The sequence below is a fragment of the Odocoileus virginianus genome, chromosome 33 (assembly GCF_023699985.2).
Source record: "Odocoileus virginianus isolate 20LAN1187 ecotype Illinois chromosome 33, Ovbor_1.2, whole genome shotgun sequence".
NCBI lineage: Eukaryota > Metazoa > Chordata > Mammalia > Artiodactyla > Cervidae > Odocoileus > Odocoileus virginianus.
The window spans coordinates 35445108-35461458 of record NC_069706.1 but is presented as its reverse complement, the minus strand read 5'-3'; the positions used below and the strand labels follow the sequence as shown (position 1 = coordinate 35461458).

General features: G+C 49.0%; 1 protein-coding gene, 1 long non-coding RNA gene and 1 other non-coding gene across 3 annotated transcripts; 2 read left to right on the top strand and 1 right to left on the bottom strand.

Moving 5' to 3' along the window:
• Positions 1-1175: 1175 nt before the first annotated feature.
• On the bottom strand, positions 1176-6348 carry ATP5MF (ATP synthase membrane subunit f). Its single transcript, XM_020905293.2, has 4 exons — positions 6242-6348; positions 2697-2804; positions 2006-2122; positions 1176-1316 (listed from the first exon to the last, which is right to left on the bottom strand). The coding sequence occupies exons 1-4, from the start codon at positions 6252-6254 to the stop codon at positions 1288-1290; spliced, it is 267 nt and encodes an 88-aa protein (XP_020760952.1). The 5' UTR covers positions 6255-6348; the 3' UTR covers positions 1176-1287.
• Positions 6349-12990: 6642 nt separating this feature from the next.
• LOC110145128 (uncharacterized) lies at positions 12991-14030 on the top strand. The gene is made up of 3 exons (XR_002316092.2): positions 12991-13097; positions 13167-13259; positions 13390-14030. It is a non-coding gene; the product is annotated as an uncharacterized lncRNA (long non-coding RNA).
• A 1462-nt stretch (positions 14031-15492) lies between these two features.
• TRNAW-CCA (transfer RNA tryptophan (anticodon CCA)) lies at positions 15493-15564 on the top strand. The gene has a single exon. It is a non-coding gene; the product is annotated as a tRNA-Trp (tRNA).
• Positions 15565-16351: the final 787 nt, after the last annotated feature.

The following is a 16351-nucleotide window of genomic DNA, read 5'->3' as shown; positions in this document are numbered from 1 at the left end:
GCTCATGTGCTTGCTACCCCAGCCGGGTCCTGCTCCCTGGTGGCCACGGCTGAGGAAGGGTGCAGGGCCAAGGCTGTCAGGTGTGATGGCCTTTTTCCTCTGGGTGTATCTTCCCGGGGCACCTGCCTGACGGTGTTTAAGGTATACCTTAGCTGGAGCTGCCGCCAGCTTTTCCACAGACACGCAGTCTACCTGCGCACCTACCTCCCAGGCCATCGAGCATCTGAACTGTCAGACACCATGGGCCCAGAGGAGAGGCCCCTGCCTCTGAGCCTGGAAATGTGAAACCGCCACCTGCAGCCTGCGGGGCAAATGGGCCTATTCGAGTCCAACTACAGGAACCATTTCTAGGAAGCTGATTAAAGCTTGTTTTGTAAGCTGTGTCTCATTACTTCAGGGACTCCATGACAAGGACAGGGTCCTTGCTGCTGGCTGACGGTGGTGCTCCCTCTTGCCCTCTGAGCGAATGTAATCTCACGACACGAAGTGACGCTGGGGCGTCAGGGTGGTATACTGGAAGCCTGGTCACGGAGACAGTCACCTGGCAGGCGTCCCTCATCTCAGATGTTGGGAGTCTGGTTCTTTCAACTTCAGATGGTGCGGGAGGTAATCAGACACAGCATCTCACCCCTGACACTCCACGCGTGTATATGCTCACCACACACCCCTTAGTAAGAAACTGATTCTGACCTTGCTGTCACTTTACTAAAGGCCTCTGGTGAAATGTAAGAGGTTGCTGGACACAGCAGTCTTGAGCTCCTGTTGGGACTTGTGCTTTCCCCTCCCACCTGTGTCCTCCCGCTGGCCTTCCTGCAAGTGAGGCTTACTTACCAGGACCAGATGAGCCCACATGCCTGGTTCCCCGAGATCCCAATAGCCCAGGATGGTGCAGAAAGATGGGGGACGGGAGACCATTCTTAGGAACTAGGGCATCTGCCTTATACTGTGAGTGTCTCAGCTGACAAAAGACCAAAAGTGAGGCAGAGAGAAGATAAACACCTTAGTACTATTGACGGGGCACTAGGTGACCTCCAGGACACTGGGGCAAGATCCTGAAGCTCAAGGTTCAAAGTCCTGGGCTGTCTTGACAGTTCCCTCTGGGAGCTGGAGAACCACCCCACCCCAGCTTGTGCAGCAGGAGGAGCTACAGGGCAGGCAATCGGCTGAGCCAGTGAGGCAGTCCAAGTACCAGTCATGTTTTATTGGATGTTAATTCTCCATTAGGATATGAAAGGATTTGGGGGTGCTGGGCAAAGATGATGGTCAGGAATGCAGAGTGCGCCCTCTTCAGTGGTACTTGCGTAGCCGCTCGTGTTCTGGAGTCAGAAAAGCAAAATGGTAGTTTCTTCACCATTGGAGAAAGCACAGGACGACAGGGAGGGGAGTGGGCCAAAACCGGGTGAAGCCCTCCTGAGAACTCCTTTCAGGAGACACCCCACAGCCTGCTGGTGGAATCAGGAGCTCATCTGCCCCCCCCAGCCAGCTCCGCCTTCCCTGAAGGCACTCCCGCTCGGAAGAAACCACCCAAGCAGCCACCCTCAGGGCCAGCGCTGCTCGGGATGCCCCAGGCCGGCAGGGGGCTGGACACCAGCGCCCGGTCAGTGGCCCCTGCCGGCACTCCCTGGCCTCTCCCTCCAGGCAGGCTCCTCTCGGATCTCAGAATGGGAGACGCCACGCTTTTCCAGAGCTCACAAATAGACTGCAGCCCTCAACACACTTCCCTCTTCACACTGGCTGCTAGGAAGATGAAGCCAAGTTTCCCACCAACCTCTGGCAGAGCCTGCGGTATCTGACAAAGCGCTGCCTAAAATTTTCACCTCATGTTCATCTTACTCTTCCTGTCTTTCTCTTTGCCACAGTTTTCTCTCTTAAAACATGCCATATTCTGGTAGGTCTCTCCAATTCTTCAGCTGTCTGTGGCGTGACTTCTAAATGAGAAGGTGAACCAATCCCGCCCTATCAGGGGAAACCCCAGCAGAGGCAAAGCAACCCAGAAGAGACTCACTGAGCTCCTTGTAAGAGCGGCAGTAGTTGAAAAACACGTAGGCCGCCAGCACCATCGAGACCCCCGCAATGCTCCCTTTCTTCACGTTCACGTACTTGTTGTAATACCGATAGTAGCCTGCAAACAGGAGGAGGCCACATTCTAATGGGAGAGGGCAAAGCTGAGGACAGGCCTCAGGGCAGGAGGAAACGGATCGCAAAAGACAGCAAAGGCTGGTCAGAATTAGAAAGGAAAACAGAATAAGCCCCCCGCCCCACCCCTCGGGGGGCTGGTGACCACACAGGTCCCATGACATGACACAGGACTGATATGCCTGGTCACGCACTTTCAAAGGACAGACCTGAAAGACCATTTCAAACGTCCATCCTAGAAGTCTGGGCTCGCAGGGAGACGAGCATCGCAGACTGGTATCCCCTGTGCTTCCAGTTCATCTTCTGTAGGCTTAGGACATTTCTTTAACACAGAGGCAGTGGTACACATTCCAGACACGAGAAAACATATTCTTATCTGAAATATTTTCAAGCCAGCCTTTCACAGGACCCATCAAACATGGAAATTCGAGGCCTAATAATCTCACTCTGTCCTCTACATAATTTTCAGGTCTAAAACTGGTCAAGTTAATTCAGGGCAAAAAAAAGACCTGAAGACCCAGAGGATTGCTCTTATTTACACATGCCCATAAGGCTCTGACCTCTTTGAAATGCTCCAGCGATGCCCGAAGGGGTGAAGTCCCGCATCAGTATCCAGCTTGGCAGCTCCCCTAGTTTGACTTCCAGGAGCTTCTTCTCCTTCAGTGGTACTGAAAAGGACAATGCAAAAACACACCCACTGAAAGGGTCTCCCAGTAACACAAACAGCATCTGTCTGTGTCACGTCAACCGCTCAATAATGATGCATTCAATAACATCACTAAACAGAGGCTGCATGTAAGTAATATGATGGGTACACATGTCACAGCAAATATATTATCTTAAGCCAGAGTCTATATATCGCAGAACAAGATCCTGAATAACAGCCTGCTAGCAATAACTATGTAAAAAGAACTAAGGGCCATGAAGAAGAGATAAAAGTGGAGGATGGATGCCTTTATTTTATAGGGAGGAGTAGGGAAAACTGACTCAGAGAAGTCGGTGAATCCTGAACAAAGGCAGAGAGCCTGCAGGCCGTGGAGGCACAACTCGACCTCAGGTCTGGTTCCCATGCTCCTGAAGCCAATCTGACTCCTACCTCAAGCATCCCACCTCAGACCACAGATGTCAAATGACTTAGTAAAAGCCATTTCAGAGGCCCCATGGGCCCCAGATCATTTCCCATTGAGAATCTGGACACAGGAAGGGCTCTTGTCTGAGGCCATACTGCATTCATCTCTCGGCTTAAGAGTAAAATAGGAAAGGGGCCAGGGAGGGGTTGGCCCTGTGAACGCTCAGATTCATATGCTCATAAAAGGAGGAAATGATCTCTCCTCTGCTGTCCTCTTCCCAGACGTTCACTTTAAAAGGTTGTTTGGCAGGTGCACTCTTCAGAGCAAGGAATCAAGGGGTACTGCTGCTTCTTAAAGATGAGCAGAAGGAGCTGGACTTAATCATTCCAAGGTTTCTTCTCCATTTTCAGGTCTCAGGAAGGCTTGGGCTCCTTAAGGTCCACCTTGAGAATTCGGGGGCGGGGGGATCCCCCCATGAGCTCTGACCAAGGGCAAGGGCCATCATCAGGCTTAATGGCACATTCACACAGACCATGAAAACATTCACATATCCTGCATTCTTGTTCAGGGGCTGACAAGTGCCTTGGCACATCACAGGAGAAAAAATGTCAACCATTTATTTTTCTTCATATTTATGTATCTGTGGTGATGGTTAAGTCACTCAGTTATGTCTGACTCTTTGCAACCCCATGGAGAGTAGCTCCAAGAGTTATATATCTGTACTATGAAGAAGACAGCATTTCTGTAACCAAAACCAAGAAATGTATAAGCACAGGAAAAAAATACAACACACACACACACACACACACACACACACACATTAGCCTTAAGGAGAGCCAAGTACAGCACCATCACAAAACTCCAGGGGACCATCAGATTCATCAGAGATGCATGCACACTCACTCACTCCAAGAGTTTCTCTCTCAGCAGAACACAAGGCCTTAGTCCTTGGCTGCATACTGGTCCTCGCCCAACACCCCTCTGCAGCGGCTGGTTCATACCAGTGGAGCGTGGTGATGAACAGAGCAGACTCCACCATCAAGTACTCTGGGTTTAGTGCCACTTTGACGCTGTGTGCCCTCAGCCAAGTTACTGCCCTCTTTGTGCCTCAGTTTCCTCTTCTGTAAAATAAAGTAGGAATAGTACCCACCTTGCTACTGAAGTCTAGGTACTATGTAAATAGGAATTATTATTATCTGTCTTCCTGCCTGTCTGTGAGCTATCTGAAGGTGGGAGTTCCCCACACACAGTTCCTGGTCATGACAGAATTTCACTGAAGGTTAAGAAAAGACCACAGGTTCTTGGGAGGGCAGGTGACTACCTGACTTGATTTTATGACTTCAAGAAGCATACTGTCCACCTATATGGAGAGACACGAAAAGACACAAATGTCTTCTGTGTGCTAAATCCAACCAGAGAGTGAAAGGTTTTAAGTTTTGCAGGTCACACAAGGTCTCTGTAACATAGTCTTAAAAAAAGAAAACACAACTATTTATGCACACATGCCACATTGCAAGTCAGGCAAGATCTTAGTTCCCTGACCAGGAATGGAACCCAAACCCCCACCCCCCACCCCAGCCCCACAGTGGAAGCACAGAGCCTTAACCACTAGACCACCAGGGAAGTCCCTGAACAAATAGTTTTTAAAAACATAAAAACTGTTCTTGGTTCACAGGTCATACAAAAAATAGGCCACAGGAAATCCAGCTGATTGGCCACTCTGTCAACCCATATCTCATCTATCCCTGTTGGTACTTCCATCACTTTATCTGATAATGAATTCGTGGCTTTATGCTCTGGTGACAGAGATCGCCTAAAAGCTCATCAGTATATGGACTCCAACTCCTTCACCTGGGTGACACTAATGGGCCAGATGTGACATGACCTTACCCAAAGGTCACACAGGGAAAGCTGGATGACAGCACTCAACAGTGGCACAGGCGGTGTTCCGAGCACCTTACAAACATCAGGTGTCCTTAGTTCACAGTGCTCTCCACAACTCTCTGCTACAATAACAAACCAAGACTCAAGGTTTCCTTTTCACATGCTGTCCTGTCTACACAACACAACTACCCTGGATAAACATTCTCATGCCCGTTCTTACAGACGAAAAAAAAACCATCGTTATCATCTTTTTTGACCCCCTTTTCATTTCTCCAGGCTGAGATTTAAGAATATAGAAACTGCAGGAACACACAGCCCCATGAGTCGAATTCCGCCATTATCATGCAGTGTGACCACAGGCAAGCCATACCACATCTCTGACCTGTTCCTTTCCTCACCTTTAAAATGGGATCAACGTTCCTGGCGCTGACAAGGTTACTGTGAGGATCCAGAGCTAAAACATGGTGGTTTCAGTATTTCTTAAAAAATCACCGTGGACAGTCTGGTGAGTGTAGAGATTTATACACGCGTATCATCGAAAAGGCTGACGGTCACACGGTCGCTTGTGTGATTAAAAGCTCAGTTTACCACAAGACCCCAGAAGCCTAGGTTTGAATCCCAGCTCAGCCCATGCACCACTAGTGACCTTGAATAGGTCACTTCACCTCTCTAAGCCTATTCAACACACTCAAGCGTCGACCCTTCCGTGGTGTCAGGCTCTGTCCCAGGCATAGCTCCGTAGGGAACTTAATTTGAGCTTCCGCTTAACACGGAGGGCTCAGGTGCAAACAAACTGCCAGAGCATGGATGAGAGTGCCATTCCTCAGCGGGGAGAGGAAGGTGGTCCCAGGCGCGCATTCCCAGGCCCCGAGGCGCGTCGCCGGGATGCCGTCGCCCTCCCGGCCGCAGCCGAGCGGCGCCGGCTCTGGGCAGCCAGGAGGCACCGCTGTGCGAGCGGAGGAGGGTCGGGCGGAGCTGGACCCTGAACAGAGTCCGGTAGGCCTGAAGTGAGGGCGCGGCGAAGGTCCTGAGCGAAGGGGAGGCGGCTCCTGCACTCTGTCCCTCTCTTCCCAGTGTGACTCTGGGCACTGGGCCCCAAACCCCGACTCCTGCCTCCACCCGAGTAGCCCTAAATGGACCCGGAGACTCACCGACTGACGCCATCTTGGAGTCCTGCTGTCCGCTCGGCCAGACCGCGCAAGGACTGCTGGGTAGGGAGCAATGCCCTCTGGGGGCCAAAAGCAGAGGCTCACGGGAAGCAGGTCAAGAATGGAAGGAGGCTGGGCTTGCAAGTACGCCATGAGTTGAAGGGCGAAGTAAAGAAGGCAGAGCCCCGCGACCCCGCAGTGGGGAAGCCGGGCGGGAAGGGGGCGGGGGTGAAGGGGTGGGAGTGGAAGTGATAAGGCTCACCTTGGGCTTCCAGCCCCAGAAGGAGATTGGAAGGGACCAAAAGAGGGGGGTGAGGGGGAATAGGGGAAGAGCATCTTAGCTTTCTTACTCTGTCGCCTTAAATTTGTTGTGAAGGATGACGGGGGCATATTAAGATCTTTGTCCCAACTGTGCTTGATGGGAGATTCAAGGAATCCCCGGTCACCAGGAAAAGTCTGTGTCCAGGCTGATTCTAAATACGTTTGATTCCCTCATAGCTCAGTTGGTAAAGAATCTGCCTGCAATGAAGGAGAGTCGGGTTCGATTCCTGGGTCGGGAAGATCTCCTGGAGAAGGAGAATCCCATGGACGGAGCAGCCTGGTGGGCTACAGTCAGAGTGGTCCCAGGAGTGGGACACGACTAAGTGACTTTCACTTTACTTAGGTTTGATTGCAGAGTAACTATGTGTCCAAGCTCTGGGACTGCACCCTAAGGTCGGAAATAAGCAATACCCTAGTGATACACAACTTCTTTTTGCCTTCTCCAGAAGCAATGATGATGCCTCACCACCATCTTGTTCTTTCTGGAAAGGTGGCGATAACCTTTTCTGGTTAAGCAATTCTGACTTGGGCAAGATGCTTCAATGGCCTGAATCCTAGTTTTCTTCTCTGTAAAATAGGGATATAATGCTTACCTGGCATCATTGTTGTAGGATTTAAATGAAACAATGTGTGTCAAAATAAAATAATAAGAACTGAGTGGATAGTAGGAATTGGACCCGTGAACTGATGGCTTCCTCAGGAAAGTGACTTGGGAGGAGTTAATTATCAAACTCATTTTTATCAGTCACTTATTCACTCACCAAATACACATTGCTATGTACTGAGCACTAGAGACGCTGAAGTCAGACATGGGACTTCTCCGGTGGTCCAGTGGCTGAGACTTGGAGCTCCCAATGCAGGGGGCAGAGCACAGAAGATTTTAAGGGTTTTAAATATTATTTATGATGTTATAATGATGGATATATGCAAGTACACGTTTGTCCCAAACCCATAGAATATACATTGAGTGAACTCAAAGATAAACTATGTACTTTAGGTGATTATGATGTGTCAGTGTAGATGCATTCATCATAGAAAATATAATAGTCCAGTGAGTGGTGTTGATAATCAGGGAGGCTATGCGTGTAGGGTGGGCAGGAAGTATCTGAAAAATCTCTGTAGTCCACTCTCAAACCTAAAGCTGCTCTAAAAAACGGTTTTAAAAAGATGCATCACTCATAGCCGGTGCTCTGGGACAACCCAGAGGGATAGGGTGAGGAGGGAGGTGGGTGGGGGCTCCAGGATGGGGGGACACATGTAAACCCCTGGCTGATTCATGTCGATGTACAGCAAAAAACCACAATATTGTAAAGTAATTAGCCTCCAATTAAGATAATTAATTAAAGAAGGATGCATCAAGTGCCAGCCACAGGTTATAGCTTGTATCATCTCTCTAGAGAGCACTTGAGCTGCAACATAGAAGCCATGGTTTTCTTCCTGAGTTACTTTCCTGGGTTTATAGGCGTACTCATTTTCTGGTACTTGAGTTATTTTTTTTATACAACTCCACCTCCTTTGATCATCGTTACTAATTTTCACCCCATTCTTTGTTATGGAAGGAGTCTTTTGCATGTTTTTCTTAAAAAAAATGATTTCTTTCTTCTTTGACTTCCATTAATATTCTGTTAATATTGTAAAGACCTCTTGCAATTCATGGAGGTATTTTGAACTAAATGCTGGTTCCAGTGTTCAGTTTTAGTTGGTGTCTTCTCTTCATAGAGCGGTAAGTTCCTAAGAATAAACTAGAGTCCTGGAAAATTTCAAGTTCAAATTCTGGCACAGAATGGAATCACCCCTCACCCTACCCTACCATAGCCATTAGCCTTTGAGTCCATCTGACCATGTTTCCTTAACAGAAACATCTTCACTTTCCACACCTCTAAACCTCAGGCTCTTTTCTAAGCCATGCCCTGAAGTTTTAATGATTCTTAGCCAACACTAGATCCAACAGACTGCCTCTCTGCACCTGTGAAAACTGTCTCTAGACATTCATAAGACATAGTTTCTCATTCTCTATTCTAATCTCCCTCTGTGACATGCATTTCCTTCAGTCACAGTTATCTACAATACTTGATGGTGTTTTGTGTTGTTTTTTTTTTTTTAACATGGCACAGTTATCACTTGATTAAAATGATTGCATGAAACAATACACATTTGCCAAAACTATAGAAACACAGAGAATGACTGTCACATTCAGGATGGCTTTAAAGCTGTCTTTTGTTCAGTTAACCTAAAACATTATTCTCCAGTTGTCCAGAAGTCTTCATTGGGACACCTTACTGTCCTGAAAGGGTACTTTTCGGGAACACCAAGGCATCCGACACACCTCATTTCTCAACCCTATACCTGTTCCGGCTCCCTGAAGCCCATTCCCAGCCCGGTTTCCGGCACTCAGCAGCTCCCTCTGGTGGCCTCGGACGGATATGCACAGGAGCCCAGGAGCTGCAGGTGTTATAATGACCTCAAGCCTGATAATGAGCCAGGCTGGGCCCCAGAGATGTGAGCGCTGGATGCAGCAGCCCCAGCCTTAGTTGGAGGAGGGGACAATGGGCACAGGAAAGCCAAGACCTGAGTTTGTGCCTGTAAGATGAATTGGTGGTTGGGGTAAGGGCAGATTCCTCAGCGGGGTCACCTTTACAGAGCTTCTGGAAGGGATCAGCAGAAGGCACAGAGCCAGAGACCCGTCTCTCTGTGCTCAGACTCTGTCTGTTCAGTACCTGGCCTGTACCTGGGCTTCTATCGTTGTCCTCCCCAAATCTGACCGGTCGGAGGTCAGGGCTGCCGGAGCATCACAGTGGGAGTCTGGTCCCCATCTCCCATCTTGACATGGGTTGAAGGCCCTCCAGAACTGCCCGTCCTTGTCCTGTTCTGCTGCATCCTGCTTCTTGCGGCTTCTGCCTCAGTCTCCTGGTCCTGCCTGTCCTCTCTCCAGTCCTGTCATTTCTTGCAGAACTGGGAGATGCCTCAGTTACCAGATAAATTGCAGCAGCTCAGAGACAGCAACTGGCAGCTATCATGATGTCTTGTAGAAGAGGGGAAACACCCCCAGGAAAGCCAGGGTCCCCAGGGCCATGCTTCCTCCCAGCACTGGCTGATTTTGAGGGAGAACAGGGCACATGGTCGAGCCTGAGTAGGGAAGCCAAGCAGAAACGCTTCCTGGAGTCACCCTTCGGGCCTGGGAGACCTCCTCTTCCATCTGGGTCCAGGACTCTGACTCCACTGGCAGTTTCCATGGTGACAGTGAACAAGCCTCAGCGTGGTCCTGTCCCCCCACCTTGATTTGCACAAATGAGGTGACCCAGAATGACAACGGGGATGCTCAGATGGGAGGGACTGGGACCTCAAGAAAGGAAGTCCATGTGGGGGCACGGCCCTTGGATGGGTGACCTGGGGTTGCAGGCATTGAGACCTGGGGCTCTGCTGGGAGGTCTGAAGACCTGGGCAGCAGCTCCTGGGAGAACCAGGAATTGGGCTCCAGAAAATGCAGATAGTGCCTGGATGTACACATGGCACCCCACAGCAGAGCTGAGGCAAGTATCAGAGGTGCCATTCACAGCGGAAGCATCTCAGCCTAAGAGGAGCAGTTCAGAGATGAATCCACTCAGGAGGGCAGCTTTTGTCTCGAAGAACAGTGTCACCTTCTCAAATCCCTCTAAACCCCCCTCCCCAAAGCAGTCTCATCAAGTGACTGAATTCTAGGAAGTTGCAAATAGTTCAAATTGGTCTCTGCAGATCCTCTCTCAAAACCATTGTTTTGCACAGATGTAGAAAGAAATCTTAGGTTTACCAAAGGGGAAAGCAGGGAAGAGGAGTAAATTAATTATGACTGTGGAATTAACAGATACACACTTATATATATATAACATACACATGTTAATTGTGTATCAACAATGACCTATTGTATAGTACAGGGAACTATATGCAATAGCTGTAATACCCAATACTGGAAAGGAACCTGAAAATATATAGCTGAATCAATTTGCTGAACATCTGAAATTAACCAAAATTGAAAAGCAACTATGCATGAGTCACTCAGTCATGTCCAACTTTTTGCGATCCCATGGATTGTAGCTGGCTTCTTTGTCCATGAGATTCTCCAGGCAAGAACACTGGAGTGGGTTGCCATTTCCTTCTCCAAGGGAATCTTCCTGACCCAGGGATAGAACATGGATTGCCTACGTTGCCGGCAGACTCTCTATGGTTTGGGCCACCAGGGAAGCCTGTAAATCAACTACACTTCAGTTTTTTTTTAACGGGGAATAAAAACCCATTGAGTTTTGTAATTGGAAGTGAAGTCCAGTGAAAGGGAGAAGAGAGATGAGAGTCTAAAGCAAGCTCTGCCAAGTGACTAATAGGTTATCTCAATCTGTCCCCAGTTCTCTGATCCCATTCCTGTGGGTGCAATTAAAATAATCTTTTTTCTTGCTGTCCAGCAACACAACCTGCCTGCCACTGGGTGCTCTGGGCCTCCCTCACCTGGGAGCTTCTTGCAGCTTCTCCATGAAGGTGAGGAACAGGGTGGAGGCAGCCAGCACAGAAGGGGCTCCCTGGATCTAATCTAACACATGTACAGGACTACTGATGTACTGGCTTACTGATGTATGCAGTTTTCTTTGAAGTGGATAAAAATAAGATGGGTTGGTGAATGGGGGATGGATGGATATGTGCTAAAGTAAGTGCCTCTAAATATTAATGATAAATGTTTGCAGGATACAGGTAGAAACTGTAAAATTCTTTCAGCAATCCATTAGATTTCAAATTTTTCATATTTAAATGCTGGGGAAAACTTTATGAGGTCCTCCCTCCTTTCATGTTTTGTGGAGGTCCCCATGCAAATGATGTGAAGTTTCTTTTTTTTTTCCTCTTTTTTTTTTTTTAAATTTTAAAATTTTTTTTCCATTTATTTTTATTAGTTGGAGGCTAATTACTTTACATCATTGCAGTGGTTTTTGTCATACATTGAAATGAATTAGCCATGGATTTACACGTATTCCCCATCCCGGTACCCCCTCCCACCTCCCTCTCCACCCGATCCCTCTGGGTCTTCCCAGTGCACCAGGCCCGAGCACTTGTCTCATGCACCCAACCTGGGCTGGTGATCTGTTTCACCCTAGATAATATACATGTTTCGATGCTGTTCTCTTGAAACATCCCACCCTCGCCTTCTCCTACAGAGTCCACAAGTCTGTTCTATACATCTGAGTCTCTTCTTCTGTTTAGCATATAGGGTTATCTGATGTGAAGTTTCAAGGTAGTTGGACCTGGTGGGATGCTAAGACAATGCGGGGGAGGGGGGGAGCCTGTTCAAAACAAGACCATAATTAACCATTACCCACATTCCTTGAGGGATTGCCAGAAACCTCTTACCTTCAGTTCCTGGACAGGTGGAAGGAGGCCTCCCACAGCTCAGAAGGGAGCCGCGGGGCACAAGGAACATGAACCTCACCCCATGGACACACTGCTCTCCAAGCGTGCCTGGTAGGAGTGCGTGTTAATGTCACAGGTGGGACAACCATTGCGTTGGCAACTCCCCATGAAGAAGTCATCAGTGGGCACTCACATGCTCACTCATCTGCTTAGGTGGAAAAGAAGATGCACTGAACGAGGCTGACTGCTCAGCACGCCTTTCCTTTTCTCCTCCTGCCAACCCTGAACCTGACGATGGTGCTCACTAAGGCTTCTGATGTGTTCCAAGTCTCTAACCACATCTTCCTCTCCGGCTGGTGCTCCAAGCAGTGAGCACCTGTCATGATTCAGCCTCCTCCAGGTTCATCCAGTACCTGCCCACCTGACCTCTTCCATCTCCCTGGTCAAAGAGGTATTGGTCTGCAGATTTTTCGACACTGGAGACGACTCGCTGTGACAAGCACCTGACATCTGAGGCTCTCTTTTGCACTCCGGTGTCCTGCGAGTGGATCTCACCGCCAACAGTCCTTTGACACCCTCATGTCTCGTTCCCTTGTCAGCCAGAGTTCCTGAAGCTGGTTGAGATTTCCCATAGTCTCCTGAGGGTCACTGAGCTCCTGGCGTTCATCCTGGGTGGCATCCTGTTGCCACAACTCCACCAGCATCAGAATAATAGTTTTTCCTTCCAACCCAACGGGTCTCAGCTCTTCGGTGTTTCTCTGCCTTTGTTTTTAGCTTCCCCAAGGGGTGAAGAAATGGAAGACCAGAGTCCATGGCCGAGGCTCGGAAGAGGAGCTGCTGCCCTGACTGGTCACCTCTGTAGCGTCATCTTTAAAAGGTGCCTGCAAGAAGGGGCCAGCAGAAGGAGCAGGAGCTGAGGGGCCTTCTCTGGGCACCAAGACTGTGAGTCCAGCGCTGGCCCTGGCGACCAGGGCTTTAGACCCACCCTACACCCCACGTCCGCCCGGCCAATCCCCGCTGAGGCTCGGGACGTGTCACAATGGGGCGTGGTGCCTGTCCCCGTCCCCACCCCCACCTGACTCCCCAGGGGAAGTCACCCCGAAGCAGTGCCGCGGGCCCCCGCGCCGCGGAGGGTCTCTCCCTTCCTTCACCCCACCTACTCTCTGCCCAGGTGAGTCAGTATACGTCCCACAGTTCGTTCGTGAATTTCTTGGAGCTCAGAGACGGTGGTTTGTTCCAGGATCACACCGCCAGCTGGAAATTAAAAGCCCGCTGAACCCAGGACCGCCCAGCAAGGGTCTTACAAGCCTAGCAGAAAGCTGCTTCCGGACAGGTAGTCGTCGGGCGGGGCCACGGAAGCCCCGCCCCAGAAAGCTCCGCCCCGCATCCTTGGTGATGGTAAACGAGCCTCAAGATGCCCCTTCTTTTTCTTTTTTTTTTCATTTTGCATATTGGTATTTAAGGAAGACAGTCTAACTAGGAATTAGAAGTTTAACTCCGCCAGCAAGCGTGCTGGCGTTCTCCTTGGCGGTTCCTCCGCGGTCTTCGTACTTCGGTCAGCATTTCAAGAACAGCCGGTGCCGAGGCCACGTTGCCGCCAAACCTACTCCCCACTGTCCACACCGGCCTCTCTGGCCCACAGGTGACAGTCTCCTGCTGTCCCGCCTGCCGCCCCCGGGATGGGGATAGGAAAGCGGGACGTGGGAGGGGCATCCACTCCGCCCCCAACCCCCTACCCCTCCCGGGTAACAGAGGCTAGGGTGAGACCAGAGTGTATATTTGGGCACTGAACACCAATAAATGAATGTTTCTCTAATATCATTATTCCCCTGAAATCCCGACATCTATAACCAACCTGCTCTGTGTTCATCTGGCTTCTCTTCCCCCTTCTTTCACCTGATGTGCTCGGTCGCCCTCCCCATGGACTGGGTAGCCCACCAGGCTCCTCTGCACGTCTAATTTACCGCTAGTGCCACAGATCTCACTGGGCGAGAGAGGAGCCGTCCTCTCACCACCCAGAAGTGAAATAAAATTTTCCATAGTATCCTTGTTTAATGCACTATGGGAGAGCGTCTGTCCCCCCTTCTCTTGCTAGAAAAGACAAATCTGAAATAAAAGACTTAGGATGCCTCCCTTGTGGTTCAGCTGGTAAAGAATCCGCCTGCAATGCGGGAGACCTGGGTTCGATCTCTGGTGTAGGGAAGATCCCCTGGAGAAGGGAAAGGCTACCCACTCCAGTATTCTAGCCTGGAGAATTCAGTCCATGGGGTTGCAAAGAGCGACTTTCACTTTTTACTTCAGTCTCACTATATATACTTCTATGGTTCAGTGATAAAGAATCCGCCTGCCAATGCAGGAGACACAAGAGACATGGGTTCGATCCCCGGGTTGGGAAGTTCCCCTGGAAAAGGAGATGGCAACCAGCTCCAGTCTTCTTCCCTGGGAAATCCCATGGACCTAGGAGCCAGCCTCACTGTGAAAGGGATTTGCTCCGTTGGTTATGTGGTTATATCTTTCTTTCCGGCATCTTCAAATTCTATCTTTTCAATTAACCCTTTCTTCAGCATGCTAACATACCTTGATCTATCACCTTAAACAGTCTATTTATGCCACTTTGCCCTCTTCAAAACTGCTATTTCTCTGGGTTACTTTGGAGTTATAAAACTTCTAATTTTTAATGTTTTTAATGGAAGTATAATTGATTTAGAAGATTTCAGGTTGCAGCAAAGTGATTCAGATATATATACATCCACGGCTCAGTGGTAGAGACTCCTGCCAATGTAGGAGACACAAGAGACACGGGTTCAATCCCTGGGTCGGGAAGGTCCCCTGGAGAAGGAAATGGCAACCCGCTCCAGGATTCTTGCCTGGGAAATGCCATGGACAGAGGAGGCTGGTGGGCTACAGTCCATAGGGTCGCAGACAGTCGGACATGACTGAGCATGCATTCTTTTTCAGATTCTTTTCCATTAAAGAATATTGAAAGATATAGCACAGCTATAGAGTAGGTCCTTGTTATTTATCTATCTTATATAGTGTGTATGTTTTAATCCCAAACTCCTAATTTACCCCGTCTCCCATGTGTGAATGTTATTTTTTTAAGCAAAAAAAAAAAAAAAAAAATCTAAGCCCCTTTTTGTTAAAGGGAAGTTGTGTTCCTCCCTAGGTGTGATAGACCCCCGCCGCCCCGCCCCACCCCGGCAACTTGCAAATCCTCGTGGCGTTCCGCCTGCAGAAGGACTGGGAAAAAAGAAAGCACCCGGAGCGCCAACCCCGCCTTCCCTTACAGCCGAACTTCTCATTTTCCAATCTCTTCCCAAACATCTCTCCCTCAAAAAAAACCTCTGTAGGGAGAGTGGGTTTCCAGAAATGACGGGGGTCGAATATTCCTTGAGTCCTAAACTCCTGACCCTGCTTCATTTACATCTCACTTTGAATAGACTCATCCTAAAAGGGACAAAGAGCGTGAGAGCAGTAAAAGAAAACAAACAAAAGCAGAACAGAGCTAACACCCGACAACCTCTGAAATTGTCCCCCTAAGGCGTTACGGGAAGAGCAGCCACCGGGACCTCGTGGCGCAACGGTAGCGCGTCTGACTCCAGATCAGAAGGTTGCGTGTTCAAATCACGTCGGGGTCAAGGCACTTTTTTCTCTTGCGCTAAGAGATAAATTCGGTAGTGAACCAAACAATTGTCTGTCCGCGGGCTCGCAGCAGAAGATTTTCTCCTATCTTTTCTTTAGTCCAGAGAGACTTCTTGTGAACCATTCAGCAATAGACAGGCATTAACTGAAAGGTAAGAATGCCTTAAAAGGGAAGATAAACCCAGGTGAGCCAAAATGTCAGTTGTTTGGTTCTTTTCCTTATCAGGACTAAGCTTCAGAGGGTACATAAGATGACTTCAGATGGGACCGTAAAACAGGATGTGAGGAGATTTTGCTAATGAATTCACCCTGATGTGAATATAGTTTTATTGGGTCCCCACACAGGTATGGTATAGTCTCCCTGGGTTGATATTTGTGTCACTTTGATGAAGTCAGGTTCTCTGCCCTCTCACCCCACCCCAACCACCAGCACCCCACAAACTTCATGGTTTGAGCTTCCTCTGTCAAAAGCCCCCTGAACATTGTGGTTAAAGACAACATACTGTGAAGCTGATTAAAAAGTTATTATGTTGATGATGGAGTTTTTGGACTCTATGGGATTGGGAAAAAAATTACTCTGGAATTTACCATGCTCTTAGTTAGATTTCATTGAAATGCATATCTCCCAGAGGGATATGATTCAATCAAGTTTCAGATACATGACCTGAGCAAGGAAAAACCCAAGTTAAAGGAAATGGAGATTGTTGTAGACTTACCAGGACTTAGCTTTCACTTAGTGAATTAATTAAGCTGGTCCCAATCCCCCTTCAGTTTGAAAGTCTG